The 22,983-nt window shown below is 36.8% G+C and overlaps 1 protein-coding gene across 1 annotated transcript; it reads right to left on the bottom strand.

The window, feature by feature from the left end:
- Positions 1 to 1,166: 1,166 nt before the first annotated feature.
- Positions 1,167 to 18,223, bottom strand: LOC139720734 (cytochrome P450 4V2-like). Its single transcript, XM_071632089.1, has 11 exons — positions 18,052 to 18,223; positions 15,297 to 15,415; positions 9,258 to 9,343; positions 8,092 to 8,285; positions 5,464 to 5,533; positions 4,900 to 5,026; positions 3,850 to 4,032; positions 2,956 to 3,058; positions 2,360 to 2,494; positions 1,884 to 2,063; positions 1,167 to 1,330 (listed from the first exon to the last, which is right to left on the bottom strand). The coding sequence occupies exons 1-11, from the start codon at positions 18,221 to 18,223 to the stop codon at positions 1,167 to 1,169; spliced, it is 1,533 nt and encodes a 510-aa protein (XP_071488190.1).
- Between the last annotated feature and the right edge of the window lie 4,760 nt (positions 18,224 to 22,983).

A 22,983-nucleotide genomic window follows, 5' to 3' on the forward strand; every position in this document is an offset into this window, starting at 1 on the left:
ATATAGATCATACATAAAATAGTAAGACGACACAGTATTCAAGACCAGCAATCGAGTAGTACTCTCAAACAAATGTGTGCAATGGTAACAATTTAACTAAAAAGCACATCGAGAAAAAAAAAAACATCATTAGCAGTGTAGTACGACATATATCGCATTGTTAATATTTCTTAAATCGACAAGTCTCACCTTTTTATGTACAAAAGATAACAGCATGCTAAACATCTTAACTGAACGACGTTGTATTCCCGACTGATTTTATTCATGAAGAATTGACCACTTAAAGACAAAACGAAATCTTAGCTTTTCGAGCAGTCACCACCGGGTATTCTCAAATTTAATATCAAGTATCCTCCCAAGACACTTGTAGCAAGGGGAAATAAAGCCGATCAGTAACAGACTCATCTCTGCTGATATACCTAGCAAATTTAACTTAAAGTATATCTTAAATTGCCTATAACATAACCATAATCTAAAGCACGTAAAACATTTTTTATGCCATGATTTACAGGGCTGCCCAACCTGCAAAGTTTGACAACCTCAGAAATGAAAAACAAAACAAAACAAAACGCATAACCTTGTAGTATATGCATATTCTCAATCTTCTCAAATCTCAATTCAATAAGAAGGAAAAAGTAAGTTAAATGGACTAGTAGCACGGCTCTTGAATTTCACTGAATTCCGATGGTAGAATGCTTAATAGCAGGTAACTGCAATTATCAAAAGTGAAGGACACCTTTCGTAAACATTAGTAAAGCTCGACAACATTTCATCTAGACTCATTATCGTGCTGTCTCGGAACAGCATTCAAAGAAAAGCGGTCTATTCTTAAATTTGCTGGCCATGACAAGTTAGAACGATACAATTATTTTAGCACTGTTAAGAGTTGGCTGGAAAGATCACACCACATAGTTATAAGGGGTTCTTTATAAGAAAGGAACTCTCTCTCTCTCTCTCTCTCTCTCTCTCTCTCTCTCTCTGTGTGTATGTGTGTGTGTGTGTGTGTGTGTGTGTGTGTGTGTGTGTGTGTGTGAATGGGTGTGTGTACATCATTGTACATCGTCACTCGATGTACGTGTACCACGCACGTTCACCCAACCGGGATTGCTTACTGTAGAATACGCCCTCTATAAGCTTCAGACACTGTGATCACAAGGAGTCTTCCTTCAATTCCTTTTGCTCACTTTCATGAGGATTTGGCTTTCCGCTGGGTTGAGGATCATGAGACCTGCTGGCTTCACTTCTTCCACCGTCTGCAGTGATTTGAATGAGAACCGCCGCAGGAGATTGGCCAGGGTGACCTTTATTTCCATCATGGCAAATCTCTGTCCTGTATATGATGATCAAACAGAGTGTTGATGTCGTGTGATATTCCGACATCTTGAACACGACTGAAACAGTAATGGTTGAATGCAAGTTGCACGATATACAATAAATGTAGGCTATGTCGGCAGAACGCGCATATAGTGTACACATTAATATCCTCGGCATTCAGGAAATCCAGCATAGACTTCATCTTATGGCGTGTTGTTTTAGCCTTAAATTCCAGCAAAAAATGAGACGCATCTTTAGGGATCAGAATATGATCCGAACATACACCTCATGTACCTATTCGAACCGTGACGTTAATTCCATATCAAAACTGTTATTCAATCCTGTAGATCACTTTCGTTCAATTTGAAAGCGTTTGCAGGTAAAAGATCAAATTAATTTATCATTGAAGGCTCGCTTCCGATATTCTACATATTCTTGATGATATTTTTTTTTTCACACGAACTGCGCGAACTATACTGTAATCTTAAAAAAAAAAAAGTTTTGTGTATCAGACAACGAAAATCAAAGAAAGCAAAGATTACTTGGAATTGTGCGAAATGTATAGCTACCAATGCAGTTTCTTGGTCCAGCTGAAAATGGGACGTAGGCGTAGGGATGTCGCTTCAAAGTGTGGTCCGCAAGAAACCGATCAGGGTCAAACTGATCGGGATCAGGAAATTGTCCGGGGTCGCGATGGAGGGCGTAGATGCCCAAAACAATATTCGTTTCCTTCGGTACGAGCTTCCCATCTGTAAGTGGGAGTGAGATGTCAATATCCACAACAGCTACTGTTTTGCGAGTAAGATGAGTGAAACGATAAAGATCACAAAAATCTAAGGAGCACACTCTCCCTCCTCGAAGAACGATTTCGTTGAAAAATCGGATGAGAAAAAAAAAATTGGACCGATTTTTTTTTTTTTTTGTAAATTGCCATTAATATTTAGGGGACCCTACGTCATCTCTGTCGTAACAACAACGCTATTTTTCCGAGAAAAATAGTGGAAAAATAAAGGCAAAGCAAATCACCAAATCTCTTTCCACTCACCAAGTATAATGTCACTATCAAGGCTCCTGCCAATGGATGGTACCGCCGGTAGGATTCGAAGAGCTTCCTTCACCACGCAGGTCAAATACGAGAACTTGGCCAGGTCATCTGTCGTCACGTGACGGTCTGTGTCCCCTATAGAAACACAGCATGTGCATGCCATTTTGGTCATTGATACACACGCACATAAACGCACACTTACACTACACATACTAATGCACACTGATGTAATACGTACTTCATATTTTTGAGCACAGGAAATACATTGCTCGTACATTCTCATCGCTTGAAATATGCACCTGCATATGGGTTTCATTGGCCGACTGTTAAAAAAGTCCACTTAGGTGTTTTTGTTTTGTATTGATGTGTTTGGGGGTTTTTTGTGTGTGTGTGCCGCGCACGATATCATACTCATTTAAAACTCATGTTGTGCATTGAAACAGATGCCAGGCCTGCCAGTGCTGTGTATACAATACGCTGAAACCAATGGACTTACCAACTGGGAACCGGTGAAGAAGATTACGCTTTTGACTAAAGTAAGGTCACCTTAATCATGAATATAAATATTTTCATCTTACCCAAAGCCTAAATCGTACCTAGAACTGAAGCAATCTCCTCCTGAAGACGCACCTGAACATCTTGGTGAAGACCCAATAGGTAAAGGCTCCAAGAGATAGCTGAGGCTGTCGTATCGTGGCCCTGTGTTACATAATGGAATATCCGTCAATCATCTATTCAGATGTGATTTGTGGGTATCTGGTAAAGTATGATGTGAGTACTTGTATTAGTAACATTCATATCAAATTCACCTCCATTTGTGTGTGTGTGTGTGTGTGTGTGTCCCTGTTTCATGCTTATAACCAAAATTATTTTCCGTCTTATTTCTGCATCAGCTCTTTTATCATCATGCCACTATGTCATCATCATAAGTTATATTACTTACTTAAATAGAAAAGCTGTGAAGAATTTGAAACAAAAATATATTTTTCTTTCCATCAGATCATAGACTCGGGTGATTTCGTTCATCTTATTCAAGTTTTAAGTACAAGTAACTCCTTCGGCCGTGAAGGAGAATGTGGTTGTAAAAGTAAATGGGGGACACATTTTTAGGAATGGTTAAAAAAAAATTACAGTATGAGAGATCTGCATGGAGCACATGCTGCCGATCACACATCAGGGGGCATTATTTTATTCAAGCATTTTCTCATATATTTTTTCTGACAAACTGTTTTAAGCTAATGAAATCCTTCTGTCTGGTTTTCTGAGAGGAAATTTGGCCAAAGAAAAAAAAAACTGTCAAAAGACTTGATTAAATGCCGCCGAGGTCTACCTAATGGCCTAAACTCATGCTCAACGGGATGAAGGCAGGGGCAAATATTAATGGTCCTGTCAACCTCGTCATTGCCGATATTGTAGAAAAAGTCGATTTGATAACTGGGGATTTAATGATCACTGAAACACACGTGAGAAAACTCTTCTTCACTTCACACCTCGAACATGAAGGTATCCACTTCTTCCTGGATGTCCGCCAGAGTGAAGCTGGGGTCCTCTCTGTGCATCTGGATGAGGAGATCCAAGAAAGCCACTCTCTTTCGTTTCCCTGCAATAGCGCCATCGTCACTGCTGCTGATGTCGACAAGCTTTTTTGGTTCATGCAGTCTTTGTTGAATCATCTAAGGGTACAAAGAAAAAGTTTACAATGATAACTACACACACACACACACACACACACACAAACACAAACACAAACATACACACTCACGCATGTATGAGAGGGAGATTGTGCTTGTGTGTTTGCATACAGCATGGACGTACATAATTGTGTAAGTCGGCAAATATGAAGTATGTGTATAATGATACACTAAATTATGTAAAGGGTTTACTTATTTTTTGTTTAGTCATTCACATGTAGCGAGAGCTGCTTTTGAAAGTGTAAAATGTTTGACGATAGTGAGATGACACGGATTACTAGTGTCATCTTATTATCTACATTTCTAGCAAAATACACTGTTAGACATACAACATTGTGGGATTCGTTACCCATTTAACTAACCGTATAGTACATTAGTGTGAGAAGGGGTCCCGACCCTATACCCAGAACAAGTGTAGCTCCGTCATTATTTATTCATGTGCGAGAAGATGAAACGTTCAACAGACTTATAGTTGGTTCAACGTGGTTTATTGTCAAGCTTTCGGTCTTCCCTTTAGACCTTTATCAGGGCCATACAGAAGTAATACATAAGATAACTCTCTGATATACGTATAGCAACATGGCTGCACCCGGTAGCAGCATAAGTCTAAGTATTATAATAGCGTCAGTCCATGAGGGCTAATGGGTTCGTAGTTGCTGTGTAGCAAAAAACGTAATAATGTAAAAATCAATCATGTAGCAAGTAGTTTTATTGGTCACATTTCATAAGGTATAATAATAATAGTAATAATATATATATGTATATATATATATATACATATATATATATATATATATATATATATATATATACATATATGTAATATATATTAAAAACTTGAATACTCACCGATTTGGTAAAGCCGTGAAGAACTTCAAGGTATTTCTTCTGTTGAGAACCAACTTTGGTCCGGCTGAATATTTCGTCCATCCACAGATGTGGGTGTTTACGTCTGAAGACGATCAAGGCAGCAATGCTGGATTCATAGATAGTTTATGCATGATTGTAAATGGAGAGATAGATAGGCAAAAAAAAACAATGAATGAGTAAATACAAGGTAAATTTCAAAAATCTAATTATTCAGCCGTTAACATGCCCCATGGATCCAGTTACAATAATATGATCAGTATTTAAGCATCATCGAATGCCTCCTTTTACCATTCTTTTTCAAAAAAAAAATGTAAATACATTTTCGAAAAGAATGTATATAACTGTAGCATTTTGTTGGAACATAAATTGTGTACACTTCTATCCTTGACACTAACAGATACTTGATGATTTGAAGAAATCTGACATTATTTGAAGAATTCTGATATCATTAGTCCATATCTTGAAACTTTAAAAAGACATTGTTCGCTTACATTGTAACCATATATACCGGTTGTACGAATGATACAGGAGGTGTTTAATTACCCTTTCAATGCACGCACGTATTCGCTATCACCTTCACCTTGGGCATTGGTGTGTTTCCCCATAGCGGTGTCTGTGTGAGGAAGAACAGACATTTTATAGTCTCTCTCTCTCTCTCTCTCCTTATCTTTTGTTGAAAACACAAGAATGCTTGATATTGTGCACAACAAGGTATTAGGGTAACACCCATGATAAAATTAACAATTCTTCGAGATATTCAACATGGCCGCAAAAATGGCCAACAAATCTTGAATATTTTTAAAACCCTTAAGAAAACATGTGTAAGTGTTGCATCAGCCATATTTGGATTGAGCACTCTCGAAATACAGTAGGGCAAAACTATCTTTTTATTTTATAATGAAACGCTTATATTAGAATTTAAAGTTTTGGCGACTATTTTAGATAGGCCTATCGGCAAAGCAGAGGGAAAGGGTTACTTCTCCCAGATTCGGATTCAGCAACCTAGAAAAAGGGTGAAAATCAACAATTCATTTTCAACTTTTTTCATGTAAACGGAAACACTTATGTCAAAGTTTCGTTTTTTTCTTCTCTCTCTCTCTCTCTCTCTCCCTCTCTCTCTATGTAATTTTGGATATCATACAAAGCGTATATAGGAGCGAAAGGGTTGCATCAACACAGATTCGGATTCAACTCCCTAGAAATATGATAAAAACCATTTTTTGACACTTTTTTCCGTACAGTAGGAAATTATGTGAATTTCGATTTTTTTTTTGCGGCCATCTTTCATCTCAAAAAGTCCTCAAGGATGCAAGTGTTGCATCATACAGATTCGGTTTCATTACACTCGATAAAGGTTCAAACCATCTCTCTCTCTCTCTCTCTCTCTCTCTCTCTCTCTATCTATCTATGTATCTATGTATGTATGTATGTATGTATCTATCTATCTATCTATCTATCTATGTATCTATCTATCTATCTATCTATCTTTCTCCATCTTTCAGTCTTCAAGGTCCCATATCGTACAAGCTTTGATTTTTAGTGTGACCCTCCATTTCCATCCCCATCCTTATTCAATTTGCACTATGCATAGTTATGTATCAATTTTTCAATTTTTTTTTATTTATGTCTTCTTCATTTTGTTACTCATTGTCACAAGTATTTCACTAATTTATGTTTTTTTGGCAATTAATACAAATATGTTCTGCTTATTCATTGTATATAATTTTCGCTGTCTATTAGATGGAAATGAAAATAAATTTGCATTTGAATATTCAACCATTTATCAGGTGTCTCTCTCTTTCTGTATACATCCTTCTATTCCAAGAGTATCATGTTGGACCCCCTTGTTTTATTATATTAATGATATGTATCATCGGTTGAAAACGTCCTGTTTGGTAATGTATAGCCCATGATTCGTGTCACGGATGTATGTTTTATGAACATGGGCGAAATTGTTGTTACAGGGTTAGGCCAAAAATCCGACTTTGGTGCCCGCTCTAAAATTAGTTTAAGCGGTGGTTTACATTCTGCCAATACTCTTTATTATTAAAAAAAACACAAACAACACACACACACACACAAAAAAAAACGTTCTTGTACGCATTGAACGCGATACGCGTTACACTTGCAAGTCGGATATAAAGGTATTCTTTGAACATTGTACGGAAACGCAGAAAGTCTGTGGTCGAATATTTGTAGATAAAAATGCATACATTTTAAATCAAGGATTTCTCGAACAGTTTTTTAAAGGTATTCGTGTGAGATAGAACACGATTCTATCAGCGCGATTTGGAATAAAAAAAAAGAAGGTCAGGTATACGAATTAAAGCGAAGAATCCCCACACTAATAACTGGGGAAATGAAGTTGGGTACATTGTCTGCACAATCACGTTAGGTTTTCACAGTTAGTCAGTTTTGTGGCTGGTAAATTATGCGGAACTGAAGCCACTTGATAATCAATGAAGTATAGGCTATCAACTAAAACGCTTCACGAGACAGTTTGTCTCCTGATTATAGTCACAAGGACCTGATAATTTGTCTGTTTTGTCATTTTTTTTCTTTTTGCTTATGGAATCAGACATCGATAGTCATCTCCAAACTTTTGGAAGACAGGACTAGCAAAAGAAGACGGCTTGGAGAAGCACCTGAATTCGTGGGCACATATTTATCATTATCAGGCGCCTATTTATTGCAGTATTCTGTAATGCGATGGGAGAAGTCTCGTGTATCTTCTCTAGACTTATGTTACCCTTCGTATCCATTCAGGTTGGTAAATTGATTTCATCATCCATCCAGTGCTTGGTAGCTTTCATGTGACATGTAAATTTCCTATCTCTTTCGTGTGATAAATGTATTTCCCCTGTTTCATTCGATGTCATTCCAAACGTGATATGAAATTATCACATGGACAGTTTGAAGTTAACGGGGGAGCAATTTTTGAAGTATCTGCTGTGAAGAAACAGGATATATAAAAGCAGTTTATGGATATTGGAAAGTACAGGTATCTATAAGGCTAGTTTTGTTTTGTTTTGTTTTTTGTTCATTGATGTTGTTTTGTTGTTGTTTTTGTGTTGTTGTTGTTGTTGCTGTTGTTATTGTTTTGTTCTGTTTTTTTTTTGGGGGGGGGGGTTGAGCGGAAGGTGTTGTTTCATTCTGCAGCCTGGAAATTACCGCATATGATGTCGAGAGTGCAGTGTGTCACAAGCGGTAAAATATTGACGGGGACATGTTGGTCTTTCACAGCGTCCAACTTCTTTGTCAAGATTTTGCTCTGCTCGTTGAAGACATCCATGAAGTTTTGGAGGATGGAGAAGTGGAAGGTTGGCGTCAGCATCTTGCGGCGTTGGAACCACTTCTTACCGTCACTGAGGATTGAAATTTCAAATAACGAATGTTCGAAATGACTACGGACTAAAAACTATCATTGTTATCACTATCATTATCATTATTATTATTATTATTATTATTATCATCATCATCATCATCATTAGCATATTATTATTATCATTAACATTATCATCATCATCATTATTAAACATTTATTTGGCATTACAACGCTAGAAATAAACAGAAAATCATATTACATGATATAAAGAATGTCGTGATTCTAGGTGCATCCCGCTGGTTGCCAGGGGATATGATGTATTGGTAAAGATGAGTGTGACTCCTCCACAAACACCATTCGGAAATACAAGTTAACACCATGGGCATTGTTTCGTGAAAGTTGTCAGCCCTGGCAAGTTGTCACTTTTTGACAGTCACCATGGTAACAGTCGGACACCAGAACGTCTCAGCCAATCAAAACTAAGGATTTTACTGAAGTTGTCAGAGACTGACTTGTCAGGGCTAATAACTTTCATGATACGGTGCCCAGGTTGTCAATTCATAATGTTTATGTTCATGATGATTTAGGGCCTACTATGGTTATTGTAGCTAATCAGTGACAATATAGGCTCACGATCTTAAAAATCCATTCAATAAAGACAAAAATACCCTATGCCAATATGCTTGCACTACACACACAAACACACACACAAACACAAGTGAACGTAAAAAGGTCATTTCTTGGCGGGAATGATAGTTAAGCACTGAAAGAAATTGGCAAACTGTATAAACGAAGAGTACTGTGGCTTCTAATCTTTAGACAGAATTTTCCCAGTTTGTGTCCTCAAAGTTTATATCCATCATGTACAAAATATTCTACCTACTAAAAATTGACTGAGGCGTATCAAAGAAACTGGCAAAAATTAGCAAAAATTCCGCCACCGCCCCTCCCTTCTCCTCTTGAGTGCAACCTCGCTCTTATATTGAATATCAACTCATTGTCACTACTATACCTGAGCAAGAGTCCAAGACCTAGCCATGGTTCACTGAAGGAATAGTCGAATGCTTTCCTGATGTTCCGACTGTTGTTTAGTAGAGCCTGTTGTCACGAAAACCTCTGAGATTAGTTTGATATATATTGACATAATATTGTTCAGGTAGTGCCAGATAGCTGCTCGCAATAAAAAAAAACCCGAATATAATCACACACTGAAGGTAAAGGTTAAAATTCAGGTTGTTAAACGTGTTGTAAACATCCATGTGTTTGCTTACTAGTATTACTACCGATCATCTACATTACGTGAAATATCATACACACACACGACACACACACACACACGCACACACACATACACAGACACACACATACATTTGTTTACACGTACATTGGTGGATACGCAGGTCAGTGCAATATCAGCTCTTACCTCCCCTTCCCTTTCCTGTTTGCACATAATTGTCTTTACATCTGCGCTATAGAATGTGTGTAATAGATAAAATTTTACACAATTCATGATTTTACACAATTCATCAATTCATGACACTTGAGCAGTGTGTTTTGTGCTGTAGCCCACTGTTGTCTTATTACCAAGGCAGTCGTTGTAACCGGATAATTGTCATTTATTTTACCCTTATCAAATTATGTTCAACGACTCGCCTAATGCTGTGAAATAATGTAATATTTGTTTTTTCTACACAATTTCACGGATTGTGCATTGGTATGTACGTAAATGGCTTGACATGAATCTTGTTGCATTCAACTGCAGGTTATATTAAACCCAATATGAATGATTTTAATACATTACCTCCAACTTTATTGCTGTTGTTGTTTTTTTCTCCAACAGCAACCAAAAAGTAATGACATTGGGTACATTGTACCAGTAATATGTAATTCAGAACCTGTATCATAATGATACTTTTTTTCCTTGTTTACAATAGAAAAGGGTTGACAAGAGGAAAAAAGAAAATGTCATCTCTGCTCGTCATTCTGTTCACATGTATAGGAGGGAGGGGTGACCACAAATTGTCTCTATTGGAATCGGTTAAAGAAATGTATAATTCCGTTCTCGTGTTAATGGTATTCCTGCTTCTGTTCTCAGAGGTTGAGACAGTTGCGTTTACCTTGTTTGATATAGTAAGTTTTGATCTATGCACATTATGTTCAACGTCATTTATTCCTTCTGTTTTTTATAGAAGGCATATCTATGTTGAAATGCCAAACGCAAGCTCCACAAAGATTTTTAATTTCTTTTATATGTGTGCCAAGCGTGCACTTTTAAATGCCTATGATAATAGCACAAAATGTATCGACACAATTCTTATTTGTGACCACATGAACTTGTCCCTTCTTCTTCTGGTATGCAGATACTCCAGTAGCCAAATTCACACCCCCTGTCATTATTCCACACCCAGTGAACACAAGCTGTTAACATGTTTCAAGTGTTTCTTATTTTCTGGTTGTAACCGTACAACCGACATTTTTGCTGTCAATGTCTGTACGTACGTAGCTACTCAAATGTGTCACATTTCTTCAAAGGGGAAAATAGTCATTCCAGTGTCTCTCCCTGCTTTTTATACAGTTTTCTTGCTGCTTGTACTGACAAACACAGGTATTTTTCTTTGTAAATCGTCCCGTGAAATCCCTACCTCAAGACAAAAATCGTACTCGCACTTCAAGCTTGGTTTACGCATAATGCTTGCTCATGTTTTGTTTAAAGACATTCCTTTGCCAGCTACTCAAGCATCTTATATAACTCAGACAGGTGAATGTCGTCTTCTCCCTAAACAGCAAGCAGCAAACAAGTTCAAAAGCAGAGTTTTGTGTCAACAAGTTTATGTAATACCCACTGTTCTGAAACTTTTTCACAATGGCTGAGTCAAATAGTGTGAATGATATGAATAATGGAATCGTTGTTATGTCTGCTTATGCACAAGACAAAGAGGATGTACCCGTACATGCCACAAATAGCGAAGAGGGTAAGAACCCTGATATAATTAGTTTTTTGAACTCACAAGCTCACGAACTGATACTTGATTCTGATGTAAACGACACCAGTCGTCAAACACCACCTACAGAATACCACATTGAAGACGACATAATTTCATTATCTCATTCTAATCCAAACCAATTTTTTTATTTCGCACTTTAACATAAGGAGTATAAACAAAAACTTTGATCAATTCAATATGTTCGTGAATCAAGTTAAATTTTATAGTCAGGTTATCGGAATCAGTGAAACCTGGTTAAATGAAACATCACCTTCTTCGCTATTTACCATTGATGGCTTCACACTTTTGACAAAAAACAGGGCAGGTAAAAAAGGCGGCGGAGTTGGGCTTTACGTCACTCAGAATTTGAATTATGAACTCTTAGACGAATTCAGTTTAATGTCTGAAGTTATTGAGAGTATTTTCATTGAAATTAGGGTTCCAAATAGAAAAAGTATTGTTGTCGGTGAAATATACAGACCTCCAAATACAAGCCCCACTGAATTTATTGAATCTTTATCCGTACTTTTAGCTGATAAATATTTGGAGAATAAAAGTTGTTTCATCATGGGTGACTTCAATTTCAACCTTTTAGACTGTCATACCAACTCCGCATGCCAAGATTTCCTCAATGTGATGTTATCCGAGTCCTTTTCACCTCTTATAAAGAAGCCCACTCGAATTTCAGATGTCACAGCAACTCTAATTGACAACATTTTTGTTAATAGTTCTCTTTCCAATATCACGTTTGGTGTAATAGTGTCTGATGTATCCGATCATTTTCCGATTTTCGCTGTTCTGCCCAATGTTAACATAAGTAATGCCTCTTTGTATTCGCCCAATTCTGGTTTTCGAGAAATGTCAGAAACTAATCTTAATAGACTTAGGGAGAGACTAGGATCCGTTAATTGGTCAATTGTTAATAACCAAAGTGATGCAAATTTAGCTTTTGAACACTTTTCACAAATATTATCATCCGCATTCAATTCCATTATACCCGTTAAGCCATTTACTCGTTTAAGCCGTAAAAAGGTTCCAAAGAAACCATGGATTACGAAATCTCTCCTGAGGTCTATTAACCGTAAAAATGCTCTTTTCTACAAATACCGAAGTGATCCTAACAGTCGAACTCGGTCTCGGTATGTGCACTATCGCAACGTTCTTACATCATCCATACGTTTAGCCAAACGAATGCATTTTTCAAAGCAATTTATCAAGCATAAAAATGACATCAAGAGTACGTGGAAGGTGATAAATGAAGCGCTGAACACTAAAAATAACATCGAACCACCTAGGCATATTATTAATAATGATAAGTACATTGAAGATGAAGCTGATGTGGCAGAAGTATTCAATGAATACTTTGTAAGCATAGGACCTAATCTTGCCAGCAGTATTCCGCATTCAAATACTGATTTTTATTACTTTCTAAAAGACCAGAATCAGCAGTCTCTTTTTTTTGAACCTGTCATTGAAGAAGAAATCAAAGATATCGTGCAAAACTTGAACACTAAGAAAAGCTCTGGATGTGATGGAATCACCAATTTTCTCCTTAAAAACATCATTAATGAAATAGTTATACCATTAACACACATTTTTAATTTATCGTTATCTACTGGCATAGTTCCACAAATATGAAAATAGCCAAAGTAGTACCAATTTTTAAAAAAGGACAAAAAGAATCTGTGACAAATTATCGCCCTATATCTTTGTTAACTTCATTTTCAAAACTTCTTGAAAGGTTGGTATATACGCGCACACACAAATTTCTCGAAAAGTGTGAAGTTTTTTGTAACTCCCAGTTTGGTTTTAGGAAATACCACAGTACGACCCATGCCTTACTCACTTTTATCCATAAGGTTGCTCATGCTATAGATGATGTCTCCCACACTATTGGAGTTTTTCTTGATTTTTCGAAGGCCTTCGACACAATTGACCACGATATTTTGATTTACAAGCTACGACATTATGGTATACGTGGGAAGGCTTTGGACTGGTTTCGAGATTATTTATCAAACAGAAAACAATTTGTGAGTATAAATGGCCGTGATTCTCAGTTAAAGTTAATTTCATGTGGTGTTCCACAGGGCTCCTTACTAGGCCCACTATTGTTCATTTTGTACATTAACGATCTTCCTAGTTCCTCGCCAATTCTTTCCTTTATATGTTTTGCTGACGACTCCAATCTGTTTTTTACACACAGAGATCCTTATACTCTTGTTAACACAGTGAATAAAGAACTTAAATCTGTGCAATCTTGGATATACGCCAACAAATTGTCACTTAATATTGATAAAACTTATTGTATGCTTTTTAGCAATAGTCTTAAAACCCTTCCTTTTCATATTAAGTTTAATGAAACTGAATTAAATCAAGTCAGTAGTATAAAATTTTTTAGGGCTTTTTATTGATAGTGATTTATCTTGGAAATCCCACGTTAGTTATTTAAGTAATATTCTTTCTAAAAATACGGGTGTTCTTAATAAACTTAAGAGTGTTTTTCCAAGTCAAATTCTGCTTAATCTTTATTCTACTTTGATTACTCCGTACCTTAATTATGGTATTCTTGTGTGGGGGAATGCAACCAGAAATCTTCTTGATATACTGTTCCGTATTCAAAAACGTGCCATCAGAAATATCAACCATGTCGGATATTTGTCCCACACGAATGATTTATTTTTGAAAAATAAAATACTGAAAATATCAGATCTGTTCAGTTACAACGTCGGCATATTTATGTACAAATTTTCTGCCAACGAGTTACCGGATGTTTTTACTAGCATGTTCAGAAAAAACTATTTGATTCATAATTATCCTACCCGCCAAAGTGACGCATTTCACCTTCCACGTACTCGAACAGTTTTCGCTAAAAGAACGATAATGTATACGGGCCCTAGATACTGGAATGACCTCTCCCCCGAAATAACAAGCTGCTCGTCTTTATATTCCTTTAAACGTAAATTAAAAGAGTTTTTATTGAGTGCATATTTTGCAGACACTGAACAGTCGTAATGTCTTATGTAATACTGTGGTATGTTATTGTCCAATCAAACATTTTGTCAACACGTTACAGATTCCATTTAGGGTCTTGCCATGGGGCTCTCTGAATTCATCATTAGCAATTCCACACTCTACTTCGTTTCCCTCTCTTCCTCTTTCCCTCTGCCCCTCTCTAACCTTCTATGCAGAGCTTGACGGCAGGCACCAAATGGCTTAATAGTTGTACATGTTACTTTTTGTGTCTTACTGATCATATCCTGGTGAAAGTTTTAATGCAACAATAGTTTATAGTATATACACCAAAGTAGGCTGTATAATAATGATGGCTCGGTCACAGTAAGTTCATATTAATGTATAGTTTGTTTGTTTTTCTTCTACTTCTTTTTCTTCTTCTTTTTTATTACATAAAATTTGGCAACCTTACATCATCATTCTGGTCTTCTATCCGTTCTCCGTTTCTTTTTCACAAACACTGATTACTCGGGGCTTACAGCCAAACAAGCTAGCTTTCATGTAGGTCCCGTCATACTTCTCTTTGATCAACCCCTTTTCGATTTCGATTTTGACCAGTTATCATTACATGTAATTACTGTGTTATCACCATGTATATTGTTTGTTTTCTGCACATTGTTCACAAGGTAAAAGAACTTGTCTGGTTTCTGTTGTAATGTTCATAAATGAGAAGTATGAAAAAAAAATGAATTGAATGATTACAAGTGTAACGTTTGTAAAATGCTATGTATTTCCAGGTTTTGTCTCTTTGTCGTTGTATCATTTCTGTCAGACAATATCATCGTGGGTACTTGTACTACTTGACAGCACTAATCACAGATGTATTCAGATTGCTTCATTCTTATCGCAATTTGTGAATTTAGCGTTATATATTGTGTCTAGTTGGTTTGCATAATCCTGCTTAAGCCATTTCTGTAACGGTATCAAAATGTTAGCCCCTATCACTCAAAAGCGATGATAATAAATAATGACATTATACTACCGCTGTATTCGCAACATTAGCAACGAAATGGATGACGGAAAATTCTTAGGAACAGGTTCTTTGGAATACTTGCCTCCATGTGTTTGGCTCCGTAGATGTACAGAGATGGTCTTGGTCCTAACCACAATCTCATAATTCCGCCTGATTTTTCTCGATATTCATCGAGAACGCCAGTAATGTACAGGAAATGTTCTATCGAGAAGACAAAGTAATAACACTTACGTATTGTATCCGTGTGTATACAAGCCTATGATATAGTTATGGGCAATTCCATGACAAAGGGAAACATTTTTAAAGGCGTTTTTGCATCTTGAGCTAAGTGAGTGAACGGTGAACGCCTCGCGTTTTTTGTGGTCCATCAATTCCAGATGACAGCAGAGAGATAGGAAAGACAACTTCACAACTGTTGAACCATACAAACACCAGTAACTTGGGAATTGTCCTTAATTTTCAACCTGTTTTAAAGGCTTTTTGTGACATGAAATGCAGTGCTCATTTTTAGAGACCACAGGAATTCTATGAACTCTCTTTCAAGTAATTTTCCGTCATTTCGAATTCTCTGACATAAGGTAGGTTATTCAATGGAAAATAACATGTTTAGGAGTGGAAATTGATAATTAATCATTTTTGATAGCCCGATTAATATTTCAAGAAAATTCCATCAGAATCTATTGACAATTTTTTTTTATTGGTACATGATATTGGTTGTAATGAAATTTTGCAATTTGCTTACTTGAAGGCACCAAACTAGAAATGACATCACCTTTACTGATCATTCATTACACAATACGACCAAGCAATATGAACAATACGGTTCACGTTCAAACATTCCGTCCACACATTGTCAAGTTTGTAACTATCTTTTGAAAAGCTCCATAGCTTACAATTTTTACAGAAACAATTTACTATTGCATCAGCCTGTCCATGAACATAGTCCTATATAGCTGTCACACACTTTTTCATCTAGTCTTGATAAGAATTAAAGATTTTAGAGGCTAGAGTGTATTTTATTCTCATCCCGACAACACGTGACCATACAAGTAAAGTCCATGTTCTCATTCAAAACAGAGACATCACAGCTGAACGTAAACTTCCCTGCATCATATACTAGGTGTTACAAAAAACATTTCCCACTTTTGATCCTAAAGGGGTATCTCACCGGGTTTGAAACTAGTTCGCGGCTAGTTCGCGACTCCAGATTTCGCTAGTTCCAGAGACGTCACCGCGACGTCTCCGCGACGTCTCCGAGACGTCTCCTGAAAGTTACAGAGTCTCCGAGGAGTCGCAAGAAATTTAAAACATGTTCGATTTTTTGGAGACTTTTTCCAGTCTCCGCGAAGTCTCCGCGACGTCTCCGAGACGTCTCCATCAGTTGCAGAGACGTCGCGGAAACTAATCATATCCCCGACTGCTGAGACGTCTCCGCGATGTCTCCGCGATGTCTCCGAAACGTCTCCGAGACGTCACCGAGACCTGCTGGAGACCAGGAAAAACTGGTGAGAGGTCGCGGAGACGTCTCCGCGACTCTATTTGACGCTGTTTGACCTAATTTAGAAACCACGTGACCCATCTGCGTGCTGACATCCTGCCTAGATCAAGTCAGGTGATCCTGCAACGGTCCCATCATATTTGAAACTTTTGACACCTGCCATTACTCGTCTCAGAGACGTTTCCTTGGTGAGACCGCAAGCCATTTTTATGCGACTGCTGCGACTGATAATTTGGAGACGTTGCGGAGACGTCTCCGTTGGTGATATACAGCCTTTAGTAGTTCAAAAACTATACGTGTATATGAGATAACATTGACATTGATGAATTGCTGAATAGTGTACAATTTTGTTGGAGGAAATTGAAAAATGAAAGCATAAGGCACTTTCATTGAATTCAAGATTTATTTTTAAGTTAGGGTTCACATTTTGCTCTATTTTCAACCTTCTGTACAAAACTTTAACTTTCCACAGGGGTCAATTGGTCAATTGGGAGTGTGTGGTTAACACCAAGACAATGATCCTGAACAACGGCCAGGATTTGAATGCGCTATTCCATATTCATGAGAAATTCTACTCTCACAGCTAGTCTTTATTCATCCTGAATGTAGTGTATGCAAGCACATGACAACGAGTGATTACTTTTTTCATGTGCATGCATTTTACCCTTTACCATGAATTCAGGCTAGCAGTCCCCAGGGCAATCCATCATGAATTATCAATAAAGCATTAATGTTCCTTGGAGCAGCCTTTAGTCAGCAGAGCACTGAGAAGGTGGTATTCGTGGTATTCATGTCTATTATTCTAAGTCATTAGGCGTTTTCACATCAGCCCGATGTTTCGAAATAGCCCGCTATTTGATAATGTGAATACAAATTAGCGCGCTAATTGTATCGCTCTGATCGAGAAAATTTCTCGAGTCCAACTCGGGAAATTTCTGAAATAGCGGGATAGTAGCGCGCTATTTGATATTAGGCGTTTTCACATCAGCCCGATGTTTCGAAATAGCGCGCTATTTTCTGACTTGGGAAAAAGGAAAATGTCTCGAGCTTGGATTTTTATCGGGCTGATGTGAAAACGCCTAATGTAAGCACACACATACACATCATTACTACAATCACATAAACGAATTAATATAATAATAATAATAATAATAACTGCATTTATATGGCGCTTCATACTGACGTTTCTAAGCGCACTTTGCTACTCATACAAACAGATTAGAAAACACAATAACATTAACAAAAATAACGTTAACAGTAACAAAAGAAGAAGAAAGAAAAGAAAAGAAAATCATTGCTATCAACTTTAATACTGGAATTCTACTCAACGATGACTGACCTCTGGGATCATCACTGAACTTATGAAGATTGCCGACAATCGGGAGTGCAGGGGGCCCGTGGAACTTGCTGATGAGAACAAATATACGGATACACCTTGCCAAGTAGTACATCATGATTGATGTCACGACAAAGATGATCGCTGTTGTCCCCAGTCCAAAATCAATTGCCATGGTTACTTTTGAATGAAAAAAAGAACAAAAACAAAGAGGAAACATTCACAAATCCGGGACACACGCACCGCAGAAGAACGCCAACAAATCAAATCATACGAGGTCGACCTCTTTCAGCAGTACTACGCGTCAAACAATGATGAGTCCATTTGTGCTCAATAACTGCACAGTGACCATATGGTGACCATCACATATTACAACTCCAAATTGAATCAGAGGCAAAAACAAAGTGTAAATAGTTCAGAGGTATGAAGTTCGCCTGTTATAAATACATAATCGTGGAAGTTGGAGTTTAATGATGTACATTGATGAACAATTTTGCGACTATTCGACATGTTGGTGATGATCTACAGGTAAGTCAAATGTGGCTTGATCTGTATCATAGTGTATAGCCGTATTCACATATTTTCCTAATTTACCTAAAAGGGGATAGGTAATAATTATGATATTGACTGGCCTTGAGGGAGATACCAGAAAATATTGCCCGCACTGAAAGAATATTTTCTGGTATCTCCCTCAAGGCCAGTCAATATTATAATAATTACAATGAAGGTATACTGAAAAGCAGTCGTCTGCGTCACAGTGAAAACGTCATCGAAACTATATGTTGTTAGAGCAGGGAGAAAATCCAGCAATATATTCAGTAACAATGGAATGCTCTCTATAATTATCGTACCAGCAGCATTTCTAGTTTATGGCAATCATTATACACGCATGCAAGTAGCATTACGTGTTGCGATCTTTTGTGAGGAAATGAATTAGAGAACGCAATAAATGTAAGTATAGGTGCAGACGGACGAGAACATGAAGCGAAAGGAAATTACACGGAAACCAGTAGTGATTTTTGCACCCATATCAATAACATTGGTAGTAATGTTTAGCGGTCACACACATAATACTATGTTGACTTTGTTGTTCAAGGTTTGGTCAGGGTTTTTTTCCCCTCTAATTCTCTATCAAAGATTCAAACCCTAGATCCGAAAAGGCAAAAATTGGTAGCACTAGTGTAATAGGCCTACACTAAATCCTAAATAATTCATTTTTAATGAACGTTGACAACAATAAAAGCCACGTAATGATTTCATCTTGGTACTTACATATGAAAGAAGGATATCCTTTTTTTTTCTCGCAGTGAGTAAAGAAATAAAGTGTTGTATTCAATATTAAACACATCTTCGTTATAATTCTTTGTGCAGCAATAACTTACCTCTTAACGCTCTTGCTTGAATGAAAATAATGTCTGTATGGGAGATATTCTGAAGAGAATGTGAAGTCACCAAAATGTGGAAGCGAATTACGTAGAGATCGCAAAATCGTTAGTGCACGATGAATTCTGTGTAAAGCTGCTGCCCTCAACGAAGATGGAGCATATCGCAATATGAAACAAATACAGATAACATTAATATTACCTCACTGAAATCTTAGACTTTATCATCAATTGTAAAGATAACTCCTGCTGGTGGACCATATTTGAAATAAATACAAACAACATTTATATCTCACTGATGTCATAAATTTGGGAGGGGAGCCCTTGATGTCAATCAAAAGAAACCCTTTCGGCTCCGTTAGGTTTTTTTAGGACCAACAAGATAACGGAATATGACACTGAACGCAAAGATATTATGCAGGGCATTAAATCGGTAGCAATGACTGAAATATTCATAAATCTAAAACAAAAAAAGTACAAATGATTTTCAAGTAACTTTAACGTTGAATAATCACAACGGGTGTGTATAGACGTGTATGCAAGAGAAATCCCAAAGCAAATGCATCGAACTCATAAAAGTACTAGTATATTGCTAGAAGATCAATATTTATCTGCTTATTTTATGAGACTTACAAAATGACTTTGTGATGATGGGTAGTGTTATTCAAGGGCAATGAAGAGTGTAACGTACTTTATTTTCTTTTTCCCAATGTGGCGCAAGGTAAATATACAACAACTCCAAAATCAAACTTTATCTTGTCGATGAGAACACCCCCACCCCTCGCAGACATACACACGCACTACAGCTACTTGGTGAATCTTACATTGAATCGTGTAGTGTTTATATATATATATATATATATATATATATATATATATATATATATAATTATATATATATATATGATATAATTTTCATGTTTACATGTTAGTGTGTGTAGGTGTGTGATGTGACGAAAGAAAAACGGTTGATAGCTTTGAATTATAAATCCTCTTACTGTTTGTCCTCTTTGGAAAAAGTGCACGAGTTAAAAAACATTAGTCTCCGCCGGGAAACGAACTCGAGTCCTTTGGCGTGGAAAGCCTTACCGATTGGCCACAGTTCAGGCAGACCCTAGCTGTTTTATATATATATATATATATATATATATATATATATTATATATATATAACGAAGAATAAACCGGTAATGCAATATTTCGCCAATATAGAGTTTATTGAGCAACTCGAATTTTCGGTGGCTTCCATCCACCTTCTTCAGGAGTCTCGACGTCTAGACGAGACAATGAATGGATTACCAGATTAAGCTTAGATTAGACATGCTTTAATTAACACATTTTGTCCATGATTAATAACAACTTCAAGCAGTAGCGTTATCTTTTCAAAAGTTATTAGAGTTGAAGAGTGAAGAGTGTGTACAGGATTTTTAAGAAATAAAACGTGGACTCTATCAGAAACATCTAATCACACTGTTCTACAATAAAGTGTTTGAGAAAAACTGCTGAAAACACAGTTTCCTGTTTGTTTTATGATTCCCAAATCTTAACATAGTGTAGAAGAAGACTTGTTCTTTCATAAATATGGAAAACTCAAGATTGGCTAGGTTGACCCATTTCACCTATTTTCAGTCCTCACACAAACTCAATGCCACTTTTGTTCGTTTTGTGATGCACAGTCACACACACACACACACACACATATATATATATATATATATATATATATATAATACATATATATATATATATATATATATATATATATCAAATAGGTTTCATTCTCCGTCAAGCGTATTTTTGTTACTATTATGACTATAGTGCACTCCTGTTATAATGAACAAGGTTATACCGAAATTCCGGTTACAACAAAGTAAAAATTCAGGCGCGAATATTATTTTTCATTGTTTATTTGTTCGGGTATAACGAAATTTCAATATAACGAAAGAAAACTCCCGGTCCGAGGACTTTGTTTTAACGGGAGACGACTGTATGTTATCATTGTATTTATATTATTTGACATGCAGCCTATTATTGTGAAATGTAATTGAATTGAATTGGGAGTGCCAATTCATAGAGCGTGTTTATATTTTTATCGCTCTTCTCATCGTGGTGTTCATCATCATTATCGATTGCCGATCGTATGGTGATATGCTTGCCATTATCATAAATTTGATTCGCGAGTTTAACTTTAGAACTGTTTAAATTCACGAGGGCAGCGAGATGGTTTTAGACTGTTCCAAAGTTAAATGAGGGCATCCAGTTCTCACCGATCCACGAAATAGGCCTGTGCATCATCGTGTTGAATATAAAATGGGCCCGTATATTCATGAAACGCAACCCTTTTCCATATCATGTGTCCGGTACACCTGCAACACTATAAGGCTTGATCGATGCGTTCGGATTTTGAAATGGACGCTACAATTTTCTTTCTACAGTGCACTCCGTTTAAAACGAACACGGTTATAACGAAATTCCGGTTACAACGAAGTGAAAATTCAGACCGCAACATTATCAGCTCTATGTTTTTATTGTTTATTCGTTCGGTTATAAACAAAATTTAGATATAACGAGAGATAACTGCCGGTCACGGGGACTTCGTTATAACGGGAGTCCACTGTATATCATTCATTCTTTCAGGAAAGGTCCAATCAAGTAAAAAGAGGAATTAAACTTAAAGACACAAGCAAATTCCAAAAAGAAACACTTTATTACGGTACTCCACAACAACTGTCAGGAAATAAAGCTGCAAGTAAATAATCTGAATACAAAAGGATGGGATAAATAGTACTAGACACTATTCATCAAATTGACTAAACAATATATGGCAATAAGTGTTAAAAGGTTTCCACGTTCAAATAAAGAATCCCTTTCTGGCCTTTGACCTCCACGCGTATATGTAAGAGAGCTGCTTTATTTCTGTCTGTGTGTGCGTTTGTGTGCGTATACTCATGTTATGTCCTGCTTCCCAAAGAATATGTATAATTGTCTCGTTGCATTATTACTATAATTTTCACTTCTCACGAGGGGACTGCATTCTACAAGCTTGGCTTTTAGCAGTCCCCTCCATTTTCGACCTTTTCTTTGTTATGATTCAGTCACATTTTGTCCATGTATCTCTTTAACTAAAGTATGTTTATTGTTTCATGTAAACAAATGACGTGTATTTAAATTTCATTTGGATGTGCACAAGTTACATTGTAGTTAATTTGTTTACATGCAATTGTCATATTATATGCTTTGGCCGGAAATGAAATAAAATGAAATGAAATGAATGAAATGAAATAAATCCATTCAGCACAATTTTTCTTTCACGAAGAAAACAGTTATAAATTCATGATAGATTATGTATATTTGAAGATTTAAGATCAAAGATTAGTTGAATCAAGAAACTGGAAATAAACTCACTGTTGCGACGTTTCGCCAATTATCAATTGGCTTCTTCGGGCGAATGAAGCTCCGATGATGGAATGGCCCTTAAATAGTGCGAGATTGTGCAGAGCGCACTGGACCTTGTCCAGCGCGCGAAAGACGGCTTGGGATTTTGCGAACGGCCC

The sequence above is a fragment of the Diadema antillarum genome, unplaced genomic scaffold (assembly GCF_040938485.1).
Source record: "Diadema antillarum isolate AM-2024a unplaced genomic scaffold, OU_Dant_1.0 scf00000132, whole genome shotgun sequence".
NCBI lineage: Eukaryota > Metazoa > Echinodermata > Echinoidea > Diadematoida > Diadematidae > Diadema > Diadema antillarum.